General features: G+C 34.8%; 1 protein-coding gene across 2 annotated transcripts in view; it reads right to left on the reverse strand.

Annotated features, from left to right (window-relative positions):
* Nucleotides 1–1,104: 1,104 nt before the first annotated feature.
* The window catches only part of FAR1 (fatty acyl-CoA reductase 1), a 68,294-nt gene continuing 47,696 nt past the window's right edge, over nt 1,105–21,702 (reverse strand). Inside the window, exons 8-12 of one of the 2 annotated variants that reach the window (XM_073882887.1) lie at nt 20,721–20,788; nt 18,540–18,711; nt 11,076–11,205; nt 5,833–5,960; nt 1,105–4,303 (exon numbers count right to left, since the gene is read on the reverse strand). In XM_073882887.1, coding sequence (XP_073738988.1) covers nt 4,141–4,303; nt 5,833–5,960; nt 11,076–11,205; nt 18,540–18,711; nt 20,721–20,788 — 661 coding nt within the window. In that variant the 3' untranslated portion in view covers nt 1,105–4,140. Of the gene's footprint in view, nt 4,304–5,832; nt 5,961–11,075; nt 11,206–18,539; nt 18,712–19,023; nt 19,196–20,720; nt 20,789–21,702 lie in introns of both variants that reach the window. The other variant, XM_025894138.2, reaches the window with a different exon arrangement.

Genomic DNA, 21,702 nt, shown 5'->3' on the forward strand with positions numbered 1-21,702 from the left:
ACAAAAATCTCAAGGTTCTCCACAGATTTACACATGAGACTGAGAGCGAGAATGTGTTAGGTTTTCTGTACAACTAGCAGAAAATAATGGAATTCTGCCTCCAAAGCATCTTTGGAGGACACCTAATTCAACTCCATGAAGCTGTAACATGAAAGCGAAGTCAAGCATCTAGTGGAGAATATTAAGGTAAATATTTCAAAGAGAATAACTATGAATATTTGTATATTTTAATGAATTCAGAAAAATCTTCACTCTGTTGCCTCTCTTCTTCTTGTATAAAATTATAGGTAGTGTCTGTGATCTGTGACTGCCCCCCCAAAGAAAAGAAAGAAAAGAAAAAGACAGTTATAGCCTTATTCCCCTGAGTTCAGGCCCACAGTAAGGATACTGAACTCATACTTATCACTTTACGTTTTTCTATATAAATGTATTTTAGAGCCATCAACTTGCAAAAGGAGCAGGTCAAACTTAATGTTACTCAAACTTTTCTTTAATAAAGAAAAAAATCAAAGGAATTATTTAACAATTATGCACAACTATGCTCAAATGACAGATGATTAGCTTAGAAATCTTAAGAGTAACAGAAATGGAAGAGCATACCACCAGAAGGAAAAAAAAAGATAAATTCACTCTATGACTAGAAAATGCTTTAAGATAAAAACATTAATTCAATAAGAAAATAGTTCATATTTCTCTTATCACAGAGACTGTAAGTTTAATTAACTCATTTCTGTATCAAGTTATGCAGCATACCTTCCAGTCTCTAGTTTCTCATGCAAAAGTTTAGAGTTTTTCTCAAAGTAGAGCAAATCAGTGCTAATGGTTTCAAGTGAGGGCTTGGAGGCAGCCTGGAAAGCATTCTTGGAAGGCCATTTACACTCACCTGAACCTAGCCCAATACCTTCTTTTTTTATAGTTAATCTCTATCACTAGTGAGTGATTCCCTCCTCCTTACTCAACAGATAAACTACTACAAGTGTACCTATAAATTAAAATGGTTATCATTCAATGCAGAGGAGAGTAGCTGGAGCCTAAATGAGACCCTGGCATTTTCCTGGTACTGTTTTTAGAAAACAGAAAAACGACCTCATTCCAGACAATACGTAAAAATAATACTTTAATGAAAGGTATTCATCCTGCCCATATGCTTCCCCTAAAACGCTTGTAAGAAACTCAAATAACATTAGGATACAAGAGGTAATAAGTGTACCTAAAAAAGGTAAGTAGTATACGTGAGGCCTGCTTCCTGTAATTCTAACCACATTATCTGACAGGCAATATTTTCAATATAGTTTTCAGGATAATTATTGTAAAAATACAATAAATACTATAATGGAAATATAGGGATTCATTTATTACTTTTTGGTTTACAAACAAAGGCACCCAATAATGCTTCTATTTACTTCTTATAAAAGATTATCAATTTACATTTAAAACAAAAAGCAAAAAACCCTGAACCAGTTCCTACAGACACACACAAAAAAAGGGGAGAAATAAGATTTTTTTCCTCCCTGCTTCCAAGCTTTATTACCATTTTTATACCATGTTTATACCATTCTTTAGTCAAAGAGCGTATTGCCATGCTTCTTTGTTGAGCTTTAAAACATATCAATGTTGCCAAGTCAAACTGCAATATAGCCACAAATGATGTCACAATTGACAAAAGCATAGAATCAAGAGTGAATAGTGGGGAAAAAAAACCAAATGTTTTACTGTATGGCTTTAGCAAATGAATTAAATGAAATATTAAATTTAATTAGGTTATCATGTTAAAAACTGAGTTCATGTAGAAAATAAAATCAAACATAACTAAAAACCATGTCTAGCAAATGACACAAAAAAAAATGAGTTCCAAAATCTTTGAGTTAAGCTTAAAGTCTCGTTGGTGGGGATTAACAACCTATATACTCTTCATATTAATTTTAGAACTAAGTTCTAAAATCACATATTAATTTATTCATTAGTTTCTTCTGAAAACAGAATTCTAAACAAACACACAACATTAATGCAGTGGCCTCAGCACCTGTCCCAGCTAGCATTTCTTTACATTGAATTACAAGAACAATGACATAGGTCAGAAGACATACCCCCCTCTGTACTTCACATGCCTGGCAAAGTTGTACCTGATTCTTCTGCAAGATACAAAGACAATTCATCTGATTTAAGTATATTCAGCAGAAGTATAAACATCATACAAATGTTAGCCTGTTTTCAACAAATTATGGAAATGTATTTGGAGAGATGGAGTACTCGATGTAGAGAGCATCCAGAGTTAATCAGCGGGCCACTTTAAATTAAAGGCATCATCATTTATTCCATTTTCAGACACTGTCATGGTCTCTCACACCTTACACAAGGTACGGTCCTAGACCAGAGACTTAGTATCATTTCAAAGAAAAAAAATATATATATATATATATGTGTGTGTGTGTGTGTGTGTGTGTGTGTGTGTGTGTGTGTGTATATATTTTTATTTATTTATTTTAAAATAATGTTTAAAAGTTTTACTACAGAAAATCTGGCTTCAACATGGAAGCATTTTTCCTTTTCAAGATAACGCACCTGCATGGAAGAAAGTGGTTTCCTTTACATTTAGTTTTTTTCACAATAACAAAATAAACTTCTTACACATTGCATTTAAATTGACAGAGAAAATTAAGATGTAAAGTTCTATGTAGCTTTTTGTATTGTGAACTGACCTCATTAAACACATTCAAGATATACTGTTGATGATTTAAATATAGTACAACTTGATCAGCTAAATTAGAAGAGTTATGCTGATCAATCTGTCAAACCAAATGTATGTTAAAACAGTAAGGACAGTTAACTACTATTAAGGTTTAAAGGGAATAATAATGTATCATTAAAATATACATTAATTTTTTTGCTATTACTTGTTTCTATAATGCATTTCTTTCAAAGCTAAAACTACATGCAGAAAAAATAATGGTATCTTGAAACTCATTCAACAGTTTGCTACTTTAAGTAATGTGGTATGTAAATAAAGTCCTTTATTTAATTTTATACATGCTATTTTATGCACTATTTTATTTTTCTTGAAGGAATTCAGCTCTCAAGGTCAAAAGTTTAGTATGTGTTTACACACATGTGAGAACATTTTCTTATTATGACTACCTGCAAATACATTCTTCCATAATAAAGCACTTTCATTTTTCATTGGAAAGACTGTACAAGCCTTTTAGAAGTCCTGTTAATAAAATGTATAAAGGGAAGAGAGCACAAATATAGTGACTCCCTCCCCACCTGCACCCCCCCTTTGCCAAAGTCTCAAGAAATCCTCCAACTTCAAAACATGAACAAAATTTCACAGGGCTAATTTTTATTTGGTCATAATGTGAACAAGAAAAATGTATTCCTATTCTTTTTGATCGTAATAGTCTTATGGAATTCATTCTCATTTTCCTTCAAAAAATACAGAGCGTATGTTGATATGGATTCTCAAACCTATTTAGATCCAGTAGGGTCTTTAGAATAACATACAGCCTTCTGATTATGGAAGCAACTTATTGCTTATACAAAAATGATGTGCATCAGACCACTAATCAGAGAAAGGAAATTGAGAACATGTCTTTCATATTGGAGACCACTCAATAACTTACAGAATGATGTGAAAATAAGTTTGGCTACAGTTTTAACAAAACTAAAACCCACTACAACCAATGAAAAAAATCAAACACTGAAGAATGAAATATCTACCAACTTAGCTAAGCATTCCTGTCCAAATAAATGCTTTCCACTGCACTATATATTAGAGTTAGAAATCACTAAATGTTAAGGCATATTTTAATTAATATGTTCCAGAATTGCACAGTTATACTGGTCAGGGTTCCTATTTCCCCACTGCTACCCTCACCCCACCCCTTGTCCCCAGGGATCAAAATGTTAAGTCATGGTTTTGGTGGCTATTGTAGATTTGAGCTGGCATAACCACAGTGTGTTCACTAGATTTTTATAAGCATAAACATTAAAATGTTACATAAAATGTACCATACTTTACTCCACACTCTGATCTAAGATGGTTTAATGTCTTGACAAAAGGTGAGATGACTTAAGTACATTTTACATTTTGTGCATTTAGACCACCATATGCATAGATGTTCTAATGCTAAATTCTTGTCTTCAGTATCTCATAGTGCTGGATGCTCGGAAGTACGACAGAAACTTGTAACACAGACTAACCACAAAGTACCAGATGTTTCTTGCCATTTGTGATCTTGCAATAAAAATGCGCCAAATCAGGATCACCAGGATAGTATTGAAACCGTATCGTATGTTCCTCAACCTGGAAAGCAAATCAAGAGACATATCAGACAATGCTTTCTAGAATAAAATATTGCTGGATGGCAGATAATCGATGCTCAGTTTTCAAATCCATTATTAATTTGAAACCTATTTAAAAATTAACTAGAAGCCCTTAAGTTAGAAAGTTAGCAAAAGTCAGACCTGACCATGCAGTCCATCAAACAACGCACAACCTCTATTAACAATGAATAACACAAAGGTTTTTGTAACAGTATATTTGGGATGCAAATTTATTCATTCAACCAGTATTACTGAGCATCTTTCTGTGCGACCAGTACTAAGTATATTGTAGGTAAAACAGACATGCCCCTTGTACTTCTGGAGCTTCCTAACTAATCTAAAAAGGTTTGCTCATTATATACATCATCTTCTAGACAAAATAAACATGTTTTAACATCTTTAGCAACTTCTTTAGCAAGTTGTCAGACAAGTGAACTTCTTTAGTTATAGGTGACAGTCACATGATCAAAAACCAATTGGACAAATCTTCATCCGTGAATGAAACATGGCACTAGTCTATATAGGAGGACCCTCCCATTCTCAAAGAGTAATATTAATGTCACTGTGCTCATGTTTCAAAATGTTTTTTATAATTTTAATGGTGTTAGAAAAGAATACAAACATTCAGATATGTAACAACGCTACATAAATTCCATTAACTTCAATAGGCAGTCCAAGATAGGACTATAATATACAAACGATATAAAAAACCAAAAGACCTTTGAATTAGGAGTTAAAGGTAAGTATTCTAGTTTCCTTTGTCACCTAATACATATGACCTGTGCAAACACAACTTCCCTAAGCTTCACTTTCCTCAACTATACAACTAGTTGCCCTGCAAAAGCCTCATACAAGTTGGAGGTATAAGAAGAATGATGTGACGGTCTTAAAAACTGTTATAAAAATTGTATTATAAAAACACTACAAATGAAAGAGGTTACTACTGAAATTAACTGCATCTCTGAATAATGGGATAACAATGATTTTTCCTGTGCTGTCTAAGGTTTTTTAAAACAGTAAGTATATATTACGTTTATAATGAGACTAAGGAAATAATTATAACATTCTATGCTGATTGATGTATTATTTTATCTCTTTTCCCCTGCCAAAGATGTATTTGACTAGGGCAAAAAGTAAACAAACAAACAAACCCTTCAAATATATTACCTTGTTTATTTTTTAAAATTACCTCTAGTTTACATTTTTATTTTCTGAAATCTTTACTTCTTCAGTAATATAAAAAAAGATAATAGTGATTTTCAAAACTAAATTCCCACCTGAAATTAGGGCTAAGGAACAGTATAAATTGATAGTAAGTTTCAACAATCATAGGCTAAATTAAAACTTCCAAAGTTTCAGTCCAAAGGTAAGCACTTTTCCTAAATGCAATATATTACACTAGCAGTATCTTTCATTCAATATACCAGCTTACCAAAAAAAACAAAAAAAAAATTGTGTAATGTTTCATAAGGAAGACAAGATGAAATCAAGCCAATGTAAAAAACTTACTTGTTCAGATGTTTTCTAGCTGCAGGGAGCCCGGACATTTCTTCATTCAATACATATTTCTTAGTTCCCATGCAGTAGTTCTCTATATATTCTGCCCAATGTAACTGCCGTACATCAATATTAAAGGTCTACAGAAACAAAAAATCTATTGGTTACACTCTTGAATAATTTTTTTCATAGCTAGTCAAAAATTCACACTTTCTAAAATTGTTTTAAAGATTTACTTATCTATTTTAGAGAGAGAGAGACAGAGAGAGCACACAGGGAGAGGGGCAGAGAAAGAGAGAACCCAAGTAGACTACACGCTGAGCACAGAGCCCCGACATAGGGCTTGATCTCAGGACCCATGAGATCATGACCTAGGCTGAAATCAAGAGTCAGAAGCTTAAGCAACTGAGCCACCCAAGTGCCCCCAAAATTCATACTTTTTTAAAGGCTAACTGCACATGACAAGACTACAAAATGTTTATAATATTAACTTTTAAAATCTTCCTGCCATTCACAAAGAAATTCTTATTCCTATTTTATACCTTCCACTAAACACAGAAACATTTCAGAAGATAATCTGAAAACTCATGCCAGCATTTAAAGAGAAGTATATGAAGTGTAAGAAGAAAGAAGCCTGTACCATTAAAAAATAAAAAGATAAAATTCCATTGTCCAAATAATCTATGTATTCCTCACCACTTTATACATGTACTAATACATTTATTTCCAGTTTCTATCTACAGTATCTCTTCTTGAACATCTGCATACCACACAGATTACTTTTCCTATAGAACAGTGATGACATCAAGAGAAAGAATATGTTGTGAAAGCTGGCTTAGGAGTTTAGGGGACAGTAAGGAGGCCATTTGATGAAAAGGATGGACAAATCTAGAAAAGAAAATTTTACAAAAGTGTTACGTCATGGCAAAATCAGAGGGCTATGCACTGCTCAGTGTTTCTCCATACAGAAACAGATTATTTTTTTGGCGTGATAAACAATTTATTCAGTATTTACCATCACTTATCTGAAAATACCAAGTTGTAGACCAAAAGAGCTACATAAATAAACCATTAAAGTAACATTGCACTAAAATGGAGACTCGACTTCAGATAGGAGATACTATGAGAAGTCATTACATATGTGTAACTGGATCCCCACAGGAAAAGTGAAAGAGTGGAACAGAAGCACTATCTGAGAAGACAACAGCTGGAAATTTCCCCAAAATGACGGTACATAAGTCGAAGACTCAAAATACACATACACCACATATACACATGTATCTGAGCACATGAGAGTAAAACTGTTGAAAATCAAAGATGAAAATTTCAAAGACAGCAGAAAAAGGTGTTATGGATTACCTCCAAAGGCACAAGTATTAAACTGAAAGAGACTTCTCAAAAGCAATGGAAGCCAAAAAACTATGCGAGGATGTCTTCCAGGGCTCAAAGAAAACTGTTAACATACAATTCTATACCAGTATAAACATCTTTGACAAAGATGTTTCCAGAAGAATAAAAACCGGGATGATGTGACATCAGCAGATGACTCACACCAGAGGAAAGTACACTAAAGGGTATTTTTTTAAGCAGAATGAACATGATTCCAGATTGAAGTCTGGAGATGGAAGAAGAAATGAAGAGCAATTATGCTGGTAAATCTATGTGAATACTTACTGCACAGACTGCAGTAAGAATAATGATTGTAAGACCTATAATGCACACGCAGAATTAAAATACGTATCGGTCCTTGCATTATCCAAGAAAGGGCAGAAGTACCAATATTATATTAGCCCTTGATAAAGTACGGAAGGATGCTGTAATCTCTAGAGTAACCTACCAATACAACTAGTATATTTCTATGTAACTGATACAGATGGGAAAATAGAAAATTGTAAAAAATAACCTCAAAGAAAGCAAAAAAAAAAAAAAAAAGAACTTAAAACAAGTTAGACAAACAGAAACACTAAGAGTTAGATTTAAATCAAGTATTATCAGAAATTACATTATGGATTAAGTCTTCCAAATAAGGGTCCAAAATTATCAGACTGAAAAAAAACCTATATGCTGCTTAGAAGAGAAATATCTAAAAGATAAGGATACAGAAAAGTTGAAAATACAAGGTCAGAGAAAGATATACCTTTCTCTTAACAATGTATGAGAGCTCCCACTGGCCAGGGCCTTACCAAAAGGGTATGTTGGCAAAGTTTGCATCTTTGCAAACTGTTAAGTAGTAATTATCTCAGTCTAGTTTCAATTTACATTTCCATTTTTATGAGTGAGGATGAGTATCTTTTCAAATGGTTAAGAATCATTTGCATTTATTTTCTGTAAACTCCTCATCTCTAGCCCATTTGCAATAGGATTATTGGCAATTTTTGCCATTTCTACACAAACTTTTTACGTAATATGAAATGCATATTAACATTACATTGAGATACCACTATACACCCAACAAGGTGGCTAAAATTAAAAATTAAAATGAAAAGGCTAACTGTTCGGAGGACATGGATTAACAGGAACTCTCATGAACTACCACTTGGAATATAAATTGGTGCAACTACTGTGTAAAACTGTTAAGCATTATCAATTACATTGAACATACAAATACCCTTTGACTTAGCTACTATTCTACTTCTAGGTATAGATCCTATACAAATGTGTGCACATGGTTCAAAAAATTATTCCTAATAGCCAAAAACTGGAAATAACTCAAATATCAACAAAAAAAGGAAAAAATACTGTATTATGATACCATTTGTATACAGTCAACAATGGGTATAACTACCATTTAGTGTTAGCATCTGAGATAGTTGTTACTTTTGGAAGATAGTGATTGGGAGGGGGCGTGAGGGGATCTTCTGTGGATAATGTTCTATTTTTTCACCGGGGTGCTCACTTTCTGATAATCCACTGGGTAGCATGTGTTGTACACTGGGATGGGGAGAGGGAAGATGGGAAGGGAGAAAATAAGGAATCAGCAGAAGCTACAAATCTCCTAACCTGAGATTATTTGCAGGACCCTGGTACCTATACCTTCTGCTTTGAAGGCTGTAGGCAAGGAGGAAGACTGGCTTATAAAGCCTCCGGCCCCATAAGTTAAGGAGTCTTATGGAATATTTCTTCAAAAAGATAAAAATTCCAAAAGCTGTAGCCTCAGAGCAAAGGTGAAAAAAAAAAAAGTAAACCCACCACACACAGAAGTGGGCAGAAAACCTGCACTCTTGATGCTTTTGTCATGCACAACCAGTACAATGGGACTAAATCTGCATTATCTAGTATGGTAGCCACCACAAGCCACACATATCTTTGGGAACTTGAAAGTGACTGGTCTGAACTGAGATGTGCTGGAGAGTGTAAAATGCACACTGGGTTTGAAAGGCTCAGTATCCTTTAAATAGTTCTTTAAATTTTAAGTAATTTTTAAATTTTTGTTTAAATTATATATTATTTTGGATATATTAAATAAAACATTAAAATTTTTAAGGAAAGAAGTGGAAAGAGAAAGGAAGCTGCGACTGGGAAGATGGGAAAAAAAAAAAAATCGCCTTTGAGAAACTGTAATCATGAACCAGCCTACTGAAGGCCCATATTCACCTGAGTTGTGCTAAAAACTTCATCAGATATTTCAAAGTGGGTCCTGACATCTTAATGTCACCTGGCTAGTTAATGCTAACACTCACTAGGCTACTGGCAGAAGGGCGAATCCTTACTGGGAAACTGCAATTTCAACACAGGCTTCAAAAAATTCCCACAGAAATCCTCAAGGAACATGAATTTACAGTCAAACAATAAGAAACAAGAAACAAGGTGCCATGAATGAGAGCTAGCTTAAAAGACAGATGAAGTGGCTGATGCTAAGCTGCACAACCTTTAGAAGTCTGAATTAGCAGAAACAGAATTTAAAACAATTATGTCTACCATGTGTCAAGAAAAAAAATTCTAAAGATTATTTAAGAAATGTCTATAAGATTTGAAAAATACACCAAACTTCTAAAAGTGAAAATACCTGAAACCCAAAATTCAATGGGGTGGCTTAGGCACAGATGAAAGACTACCACAGAACTTTAATTATTAGCTCTCAGGCCAGAAACAATGAGACACAAAATGTGAAATAAAAGTTAAAAGATCTGGAGGTGAGAATGATCTAAAATTCATTAAAATTTCACAAGAAGGCAAGAGAACGGTGAAGAGGCCATATGTGAAGAAATAATAATAATTTGACTTCAGATCCAGGAAGCCCACTGTGAAACAGGATAAATTAAAAAAAAAAAAAATATATATATATATATATACACCCAGACATATTCACAGTGAAACTGCATAATACCAAAGAAAAACTCTGAAAAAGAGACAAGAATAAGAGTTGACCCATAATGCAAGAGCAAATGAGACTGGTTTTTTCAACAGCAATAACATAAGCCAAATATTAAAGGAATACAAAAGAGAAAGTTATCTTTAATGTGCCAAAATCATGTTACAGAAACAAGAGTGAAATAAAGACACGTCAGACAATCAAACACTGAGAGTTCACTACTAACAGACACCCTACTAAATCACATTCTGGATAGATTTCAAGCTGAAAGAAAATGACCCTAAAGAGAAGATCTAATAGTAAAGACACTGATAAGTATTGGTTAAATCTAAATAAAACTAACCAAAATCGTATCTAATTATAAGATTTAAATAGAGAACTGAAGTAATGTATAAATATGTATATTAAACACTTTACGGTCCTAAATATCATTAAGGAAGAGGCTATAGAAATTGCTTAATTTAGACTTTGTTAGGTATGCATGTTAAAATATTTAAGGTAACCTCAAAAAAAAAAAACACACATAAAGAGTTTAAGTTTCAAACTAATAGAGGACAAAATGTGGAATGATAAGAAATTAAAGAATATATGAGTAAAACAATTTCAGAGAGAAGATTTTTTCTCGAAATTCAAAGAAAACAAAGTGAAGGAAAAATGCATAAAGAAATCCAAGTTTTCTATGAATTTGACTAAAGGGAAAAAAAGAATCAACATTTCAATCATACTTTGAAAGCATCTCTGCCGCTCTCAAATACTTACACTATAAATTTTAAGATAGAGCAATTTTACCACCAACAATTACGACTGAAGCTCTAACGAGACACTATAAATAGGTCAAATGTCTTTCTTGTTGCATACTGCTTGTGGAAAATGTCCAATTATTTCTCAGGTTGCTAATGGTTCTCCAATTAGTATGCTACATATTTTCTAATAAAATACTTGCCTTTTTATCTTCAGGGTTTAGTTGATTCATCAACATATTGACATTGTCAGTATTCCAAACCCAAGAATTACTTGTGAAATATTCAAGAAACACCATAGCTTTGTGAAGACGAGTTATTGTTTTCATCATCCTGTATTGTAAGAAAAATGGACAGATTCATAATTTGCATATATTAGGAAAAATCTCATCACCACCCAGGGTATCAGTTTCTACACTGAGATAGTAACAGTAAAATTATAATATGTAATTCATTTAGTGTACCAAACCACCAGAGAGTAAGAATATTTCTGTATCTTTGAAGAACATCTTATAAATCCAAAATGGAAAAAATTTTTAAGCAGCAGCAAATGAATTTAATGCTGCCTAAACAGAGTTCTGTTGATATACGAAATTAATTTTCAAAGGAAATACAGTACTTTGAGGTCACATTTTCTACTATAATCCTAAGCAAATAAATGGATTCAATTAGTATTCCCTTGCTCTTTGTTCCTTCAATCACATTTTAGTTCAGCTACAATTACTAAGATTTCCTGTGAACTCATAATATATGGTGTTACGTTATAATCTCAACTCTTTAGCATCATGGAGGCAAAGTATACAGAAATACTCGTTTGCCATTTAATCAACTCTCTCCAAATATATTTTTAAAGTAACTTTCTCTTTAACACAAACAGGTACCACTCTTGGTTGTCTGAATGTGCTGTGAAATCAATGACTCATGCTGAAAACTTTCTGAAATAGAAATTCAAGATACACACTTAACTTCCCAAAACCCCCATTATCCATCCTTATAGAATAGAAATAAGGAAGTTTGATATTTTTTATTCGTTCCTTTTTAAAAAGGACGAAGGGCCTTAATCTTTAAATCTGTCATTTTACATATCATGGCTCACTGTAAGTCATTGATATCATAACACTAACCAGAGCAGTAACATCTAATTACCTATGATAAGTAGGAAAAGGGAAGAAAGAACTTTCGAAAACAAAACACACATCAAAAATCCCTGGCCTCTGATAAACAGAAAAATAATTTGTGAAGAAATACTCTAAAAGAATTCTATTTATATTCCCACAATAAGGATTAGCATTTACATAGTTTAGAAAGTCCCCAAATCAGGGGTTTTAGAAATGGGGAAAAATGGGAGACAATTAGAACATTAGAAATGGGGGAAAAGTCAAAACAGTAACATTAGCTAAACAATTCTGAGGACACATTCAATATGTTTAGAAAGAAACCTTGAATCCAGAACACTACAAGAAAATGAGGCAACAAGGACTATGCAAAGGAAAACTGTAGTTCATGCAAGAAAGTAATCCCAAAATAAAACTTCCATCAAACACGAAAAGAATTACTGAGCATCGAAGGCTGTATTTGGACAGGAAGAGTTCAGACAGATAGAAAGCACATGGGGGGAGCGGGGAGGAAACCAAGACATGCTCCTTTTAGAAAAGAGATTAGACCATTTTTTTCCTATAACAAAAACAAAAAAAAGATATAACAGGTCTGTAATTAAATCAATATCTATCACAACCAGTATAGTACACTTGAATTACACACATACACATATTTGCTTAACATCATTTTCCAACATATATCTTAACAAGTTTTTCTTCCTGATTTCTTTTTCACTGACAATTGTCACCTAGTCTTATCTTTAGATTCACTCAAGTGACAGAATTACCCTGCAACCAATCACTGATTCAGCCATTTAAAAATACAGTAAAAAATTGGAGGGGAAGAAAGAAATCTGAAAGGCCACTTCCGTGTGAAGTTCATGGAATATTTATCAAGCAATAAAAAGTACTGGACTGAATACTACTGGGATAAAAAGAAACTTTAAAACTTTGCATAATCACTCTTTGGTTCAAATGCCCTATGAGCAGATAGATGCCTGAGACTACATCACCATGTATGTTCTGAGTATGTATTTATCCTTTATTATGGCAACCTGCAAAAAAAATCATCACAATCCTTTAGAGTAGGGCAAGATCTAGCCCAGGATTTCTCAACCTCAACACTACAAACATTCTGAGCCCAATAATTCTCTGTGGTGGGGGGCTGTCCTGTGCACTGTAAGATATTCAGCATCCCTGGCCTCTACCCATTAGATGCCAATAGCATAACCTCCCCCTAAAAACATCCCCAAATGCTTTTAAACGTTCCCTGATGGAGGCCGAAACTACCCTCCATTAACAACCAGAAAGATAAAAAAAAAAAGAAATCAGATTCACAGAAGTTAGAGAGAGTCAGGCTAAATAACAAAAAAATCGGACTATGGAACCATTTTTCTAATGCCATTTTTAAGAGTGATGAAATATCTACTGCCTTTCAAGAGTGAGAGTGAATGATTTATGCTGCTTCCACTTGCAGTAACACCATACATCCTAGTCCCCAGTGACTGTCACCCAGGATTCCTTAGGAGGCATGTTTGAGCGGTACTTTTTATCATTACGTCGAGAAACACAGTAAGTTAGATTTTTATCTAGCTGACACACAGAATAATGTAAATGAATCAAGTGGACACCACGAATGCCATGATTAACATTACTTTAATGTAGAAGGAGGCACTATATTAAGGTCCCAGTATGAGACATAAAGCCCAGTGCCTTATTCAGTAAATATCTGAACAAATTAAATAATATAAATAAGACTCTACTTAACATTTATAAGACTGCCTAAAGGAAAAACCTCTCTGGCTCTTGTTGCCTTTAGACTGTAAGCCCCAAGGTCAAGGGTCATTGCTGTTCTCATACTTAGCCTTGCAAAGGACAAACCTCAATTAAGAAGATTCTTTACTTGAGGTTTCCTATTTGGAGCAGACTTTGAACTCCAAAGGTGATTACAATATTTTCTATCCTACATGCTCACCTACAATATCACCCTATCTTCCCATCAAGAGGTAAAAGGTAACTTACAACCAACAGAATGAGGTGGAAATGACACTGTATAACCTCCAAGGGTGGGTAAGAAAAAGTGATACAGCTTTCACCTTGCTCACTGGAATACTCACGCTTGAAGACTTCAGTCACCATTTATGCTGTCCAACCCCTAAGGCTGCTATGTTGAAGGAAGCCCAAATCAGTGCATGTAGAGAGATGGTGTAGAAAGGCTCTGAGACTACGTGACATGAGAAAGATGCCCAGCCACTCTTGCTGCTCTGTACCCTTCCTTTCCTACTCCCACAGCGTACCTGCTCCAGTCCACATCTGACTGCATCCACTTGAAAGATGCTGAGCTTAGGAATATTATGCAGCCATCAAAAGGAATGAGATCTTGCCATTTGCAACGACGTGGATGGAACTGGAGGGTGTTATGCTGAGTGAAATAAGTCAATCAGAGAAAGACATGTATCACATGACCTCACTGATATGAGGAATTCTTAATCTCAGGAAACAAACTGAGTGTTACTGGAGTGGTTGGGGTGGGAGGGATGGGATGGCTGGGTGATAGACATTGGGGAGGGTATGTGCTACGGTGAGCACTGTGAATTGTGCAAGACTGTTGAATCACAGATCTGTACTTCTGAAACAAATAACGCAACATATTTTAAGAAAAAAGGAAAAGAAGAAGATAACAGGAGAGGAAGAAAAGGGGAGTATGTCAGAGGGGGAGACGAACCATGAGAGATGATGGACTCTGAAAAACTGAGGGTTCTAGAGGGTAGGCGGGTGGGGGGATGGGTTAGCCTGGTGATGGGTATTGAGGAGGGCACGTTTTGCATGGTGCACTGGGTGTTATGAACAAACAATGAATCATGGAACACTGCATCAAAAACTAATGATGTAATATATGGTGATTAACATAACAATAAAAAAATTAAAAAAAAAAAAAAAGAAAGAAAGATGCTGAGCTTAAACCACTCAGGTAAAGCCTTCTAGAATTTCTGACCCACAGAAATCATAAGATAAGTAAAGTGACTGTTGTTCTAAGATATGAAGTTTGATGTCAATTATACAACTTAAAAAAAAAAGATTCTAAGTTTGAAGTGATATGTCATGCAGCACAGATCACAGAACAGATATCAGTACAGGGAATGAGAGGCTGCTATAATAAACATCTAAAACATCTAGTATTGGCTTTAGGATCAAGTACACAGATCTGGAAGGCCCTTGCGGAGACCACTGGTGAAACCTGGAAGCACCAGGAAAAGAATGTTAGTGGAAACTTTAAAGAGAGCTTTAAGGAAGGTACTTGTGAGGGCTTGAAGGAAAGTGAGAAAAATATTGTTGGAAGTTAGAAGAACTAAATTGTCACTTGTGGTAAAATGAAAAATAAAAACTCTACCTAATAAACTTGATGATCTAGCCAAGAAGATTTCCTCAAGAGAGGACAAAGATGATCTTTAAAAAAAATGAACTATTTGAGTAGAATTTGGAAGGAAAGTAAAATGTCAGCCAGGAATTCTTTAAGAAATGACTTCTGAGTATAGCTCAAGTCCAGAATGCAGATGTAAGATTCTTTGTTAAGACCTCAGAAAGATCTAAAATAGTTCCTCATAGAACCTTTCAGATAAACAAAAGGTTCATGCCAATCTTAAAGACATGTCTCATAGAAACTGTTGTCGAAGAGGCAGAACCTAAGAGGCAAGGGTCTAAGATTGAAGGGTGTTGTTCCATAGCAACCTCATATAGAACCCAAGATAGAAAAAGGCATGTTTCAAAGAGATCTGTGCGTATGGCTGTGGTCTAATGGAGTCAATTGTTTTAAAATGAGATATACGGGAAACCTGCAGTTTTAAAAGGAATCTAATCAGTTTACACTTAAAGGGACAGAAAAAGTGAAAAGAGGCCTCTGGATCAAGGGTCAGCAGACCAGAGCCTAGGGATCAAAGCCACCCGTTTTTTGTAAATAAAGTTTTACTGGAATGTAGCCATGCTTACTCATTTACATATTGCTTATGGCTGCACAGTTGAGCGGTTGCCAAGGTGGAAGCTACATTTAACAGCAGAGTTGAATAATGCACATGGCCCTTTACAGAACAAGTTTGCTGATCCCAGCCCTAGGCACTCCCAACATTTTATGGGCAAGAAGTAGGGTAAGAAGGTGATTCAGTTGTAAACCCAGGCCATTTTTTTTTTTTTTTTTTTTAATGAAAAAGAAGGATGACTCAGAGGGCAGAGCCAAGAACCTCAAAGAACAACCAGAGAGGAGGCCAGTCGTTAAGCGTCCACCTTGGGCTCAGGTCATGACCCCAGGGTCCTGGGATCGAGCCCCGCATCAAGCCCCGCATCGGGCTCCCTGCTCAGCAGGAAGCCTGCTTCTCCCTCTCCCACTCCCCCTGCTTGTGTGTTCCTTCTCTCGCTGTGTCTCTGTCAGATAAATAAAATCTTTATTAAAAAAAAAAAAAAACAACCAGAGAGTAGGACTGAACCCTAATTAAGAAACCATCAAACATAACCTAGCTGGAATTCAAAACTGTTACAGATCAGTGACTGCACAAAATTGTCCAGTCATTTTCCTATGCTTGTCTCACCCTTACACGTTGTGTGTGGGCAGCAGGTAACTTGGCACTTTTATTCACAGGTTTTCAGACCAATACTTGAGGAACTACACCTGCAAACCCACTCCTAAAGAGCCTTATCTACAATTGCACCACATTCAGTTAACCCAACAGTGGCTTCAAGCTGATGCCAGAAAGGTCTTGGTAGGGGGAAGAAGTAAGTGTATTTCCCATGAGGGAGGAGCATGAACTGTTGTGGCCAGAAGGCTGACTATAGCCAATTGCACTTTCCAAAATGGCTTCAACAATACCTTTCAACTAACTTGCTCAAATTTTACATGATCTTGAACATTCTCTACATTCCCTTTCCTTGAATTTTGGAGGACTTGTGTGACTCACGTGTGACTGAAAGAATGAGGTAGTGCTGCATGATTTCTATGGGTAGGTCAGAAAATGCACACATCTTCCACCTGCCTGCTGAAAGACTTCTCCTTGAAGCCTTCGGTCACCGTGTAAGCAGTTCATTTCCCCTAAGGCCACCACTAGTCCTTGAAAAGAGACTACAGGAAGAGATCCTGACACTTTATGAAGAGACAGCGACACAAGGTGTTTCCACTGCATGGCCCCCTTTCAGCTCCATCTGACAATCATGTCAAAGACCCCCAAGCCAAAACTGCCTAGCTGATTCCCTCCTGAAGTCCTGATCCTGAGAGAAACAATAAAACGAAAGAAATAATAAAGTAACTTTTGCTTTTCTAAGAGCCACTAAATTTGAGATGATTTGTTATACAACAACACCTACTATAAATTATTTAATAAACTTTGGCTATTCATTCATTGTTTAAGTTTACTAAGCCCCCTTTTCTGTATAAGGCTTTGTGATATGTTTACCCTGTTTTACTTTTTTGATCTAGTTTTGACTTTTCTGCTGTAATATGCAATAACCTTATTAATATCAGGAAAGCATGCAATGCCATCACTCATGAATTTACATTTGCTTTTTTGCCATGAAAGAATGCTGCCAATCACAAATACTGCATTTCATAGACCACTCTAAAAAAACTTCAAAATAATTGATATATTTTGGATCTTTTTTCCATTAAGTATTTCTTTACCTGTCCTAAAGTTGTTCAATTTGACACCTCTCACATATTTCAATATTTAACACATTGGGTTAGGAACATAATGGACAACTGAATCCACAGAAAATCCCTACAAGAAACTCAGATCCTGATACACTATAACTGGCAGATACCTCACTTTTATTTTTTGAACAGTTGATGGAAGTTCTGGAATCAGCATCTTCTTTATACATTAATACTCAAATCCTGAACTCTCCAATCAAAGGCTCCACTGTAACGCCAATGTAGTTAAAAAAAATAGATATATTTATGGTACATTTTGCTGTAATTCTGGTAAAGACAGTAGGAGGACTTTAAAGTTTGTGGGGTTTCAATAAGAAAGAAAAGAAGAAAGAAAGGCTATATAACAACCATAAGAAAATAGAAAACTTCCCATTTGTTAACTTTTGTTTTAAACTATGACATTTTCAACCTGGAAAATTAGTCAAAAACTGTAATTACCATATTATAAGCTGAATGGGCAGCTGAGATATTTCAAGCCATTAATTTTTTAGAAGCATTCTACGTTTTTTCATATAAAACTGTACAATCCACTCATAGCAAACATTTTACCCTTAATCCCCTACAGACTCACCTCTAAGTTTTTAAAGGGGAGAGACGGGCTCAATTTCAGCTTATAATAACAATGACAACCTTGATGCTGGACATTTCCTCCATTATGGGATTTTGGAGGATCAATGGCCCAATAAGAATGAGATCCACAATTAGTCTCCCCAAATATTCTAAATTTCTAAGAAATGTCCTAGCATCTTGATTGTGATTGTGATTAATCAGGTTAGTAATTCTAAAGGTAAAGCTCATGCTAGCGGACTTTTTTGTCTCTCCAGCAAGCTTCCACCACCTTACCAATACATAGGTGTATTTACTGCTATTCTTCTTACCACGGTTCCTGACCTGTCAACCTGAGTGCAAGATCAAGCAATAATGCAGGTACTGTATGTCTGACACCCTTCCAATAATGAAGCAATAAGTTGTTGGAATAAAACTTAAGACTGGGGCGCCTGACCACTTGGTTTAAAGGATTCATCTTGAAGGAATGACTTAGATAATATCCTGTAGGAAAAATAAGCATCAGAGCATTTTGAATGTTATTTGTTATTCAGAAAAAATACCTAAAGTTAGACCTAGAATTCAGCACATGACAATAATTTATCATCCAAACTTCAGAATAAATTAGAGTAAGTGATGACACTACCTTTGCTTTTCTGACAAAGTCTTAATTTCAAGAGTCTTCTCATTCACAAAAGGCCATTAAGCCTTATCATAAGCATAAACAAATACAGAGTTAATGAATATGCATTTTAGTGTAAGCATGGGTTGTTTAACAGTCAGAGGAACAGATAAGACAGAGCTAGTCAGCATTACCTTGGGCTTCTTCCAGTCATCCTGAGGTAGATATCATACAGGAATGCTGGGGCCTTATGGCTTACAGCAATCCAGTAATGATATAAAAGGTGATTGGAGGTTAGATTTACATTGGGCCGTCTGAAGGCCTGTTCGAGAGGATTCCTCTTGAAAGTGGAAATTACATGGTATTCTGAGGAAGAAAAGTTGTGTAACAGCTTTGATAATAACCATGTAATGAAGTTTTGAAAAAAAAATCATGTTTTTACAAAGCAAAATATTTTACCGAAGATGTCAGAGTTCGCTCAATTAAAAAACAAACTTTTCTACTCTTGATAGTAGCTAAGAGAATATGAATATTAGACTGCTGAACTTGAGTGGTTTTAGAACTGTCACTATTTATGAATTTTAATTAGATGAATGAATTTTTGTTACAATTCACTCTTAAAAATCCTTTTAATGTTTTACCTATGTCAGTTTACAATGTCACTTTCTATATTTCACCTCTCACGATAGCTTCTTTCTTTCTGTTCCTCTTTCCAGATTCTTATTACTGTATACTTACTTAAAAAAGAAAAGGAAAATCATCATCCTTTGCTTATAAATAATTAAGTTGCTCAAATTAACATACATCAACAAGCTTAAAACAACCCAAAATTAACTTCTGCTGTAATTTATTTAGGCAACACAATACCGACAAAATCAAATCTATTATCTATGTTAATACTTTAATGGAAATGTATAGAGAAATCCACTTAAAAATAATGTTCAACTTGATTTTTACTAAACTTTACAACACTATGAGAGATTACAAAAAACCTAACTCATTTCAGTGTTTTAAAATTCTTAGAATACTATTTAAATACTTATCATAAAATTAAAATCACCCTTAGACTGGATTTTTTTCTTACATGTTATAATGGTCAATCTTTAAATTGAAATAAAAATGGCACAGAAAAACCCCAGGACAAATGATATAAAGATTTACTTTAAAATCAAAACTGTTCTGTAAGGGTAACAAAATTGTTCAATGAGAGGTAAAATAAGACCTATTACTAAATCAATGCCATCGATATACCTTACTTTAAATTTGAAAACATAAATAATTTAAAAATTATTCAATTTCAGTAGGCTTTAAGTTCTATTAATCCTAATTTAGAACAAGCAATATAGCACACATATTCCTGTGAATTTGTGAACTTCAATAAATTAATAAATGTAATAGAAAATACTCTGGCAAAACGTATCCTCCTTGCTAACTCCTTAATTTATTACTCTTGGGGTAGCTGGCTAGGTAGGTAGCTAGGAGCTAGCTGGCTTCTGTAATATAACAACTCCTGTAGTTGGAAGTGATACTGCCTTTGGATAGAAAACGTCAGGCCTGAGAGTACCATGAGGGAGGGAAAAAAAAAAATCACTCTTTCCTCATCATGGGCATTTATCTGTTAAGGATGCTGCAGACGGCAGCAGAAAATTAGTACAGTCAGAAAAGGGTGGGCCAAGGAGGGAATATACTGCAGGATGTTTTTTAATTTATGAAATACTGCTAAGGACCACAAGGCAGTATAGGTATAGATATTCTAATATGGCACTTAAAATAATAAATTGGTAACTCAGTGGCTTTTTAATGCCTTGTGGGTATATTCTAACATAAAAACTCAGTGAGTATTTTAAGTTAAGATTTATTCTAACATTCAAAAACACAGGTAAAATCATACCAACTTCACCCCAGTGGAAAGGATTAGTGCTGCCTGTTGTGCAATTATACACCATGATGTTTCTTGGTCTGCAAAGACAAAGATCAAAGCAATGAAATACAAAAAGAGGCCAAACTTATCCAATCTAAATCTTATACAATATTCAAGTAGGAAGAAGTAAGGATGATGGGTACCTCTTCTACACTGATTATTTTTAAAAATTAGCCTTAAACAATTCATCTTTGTGCCTGAAGGACTATTTACAACTACCCTTCCCCCCCACCAAAAAAATTATTATAAAAAAATAAATATTTTTCTCTTTTCATATTTTTCTTCCTTATAATAGCAGGAGTATCTGTTTTTAAATGTAAGGAAAACAACAATGACAAACAACCTCAGCTCTTCCTATCTTCTTTTCATTTCCAGAGGCTCTAGTTTAAAAATTATGGACTGAGTTCCCTTTTACCAGAAACAATATACCCATATAATCACATCCTTTTTTAGGATATAAAATGCTGACTTAAAAAATAAGGGCAGTTTATTGATTAGGGGAAAAAAATGTTATTGAAAAGCTTAAAATTTAAGAGTTACCTGTAAATGCTACTATTCCCTTTTACAAAGAGGCCTAAGTCAATTAAAGGTGCTCTAGTGGGGCAACTGGGTGGCTCAGCTGTGGGGCAGCTGAAGGTATCTGCCTTCAGCTCAGGTCATGATCCCAGGGTCCTGGAATCGAGCCCATCAGACTCCCTGCTGGGGAGGGGGTTCTGCTCCCCTCCCCTTCCTCTGCCCCTCCTTCCTGCTTGTGTTCTTGCTCTCTCTCTCTCTCTCTCTCTCTCAAATAAATAAATAAGTAAATCTTTAAAGCTACTCTAGTGTGCCATGTTTGATATATGTAAGCCAGTCTCTGAAAATTTCAGTTTTTTATATGTTGAGTTTATACCAAGTTTTAGTTTGGATTAAAAAAGCACCAGGGTTTTGGGTTTTTCTCATTCTTAATCCCAAA

This window comes from Callorhinus ursinus, unplaced genomic scaffold (assembly GCF_003265705.2).
Source record: "Callorhinus ursinus isolate GAN/ISIS: 27379988/994484 unplaced genomic scaffold, GSC_fseal_2.0 scaffold49, whole genome shotgun sequence".
NCBI lineage: Eukaryota > Metazoa > Chordata > Mammalia > Carnivora > Otariidae > Callorhinus > Callorhinus ursinus.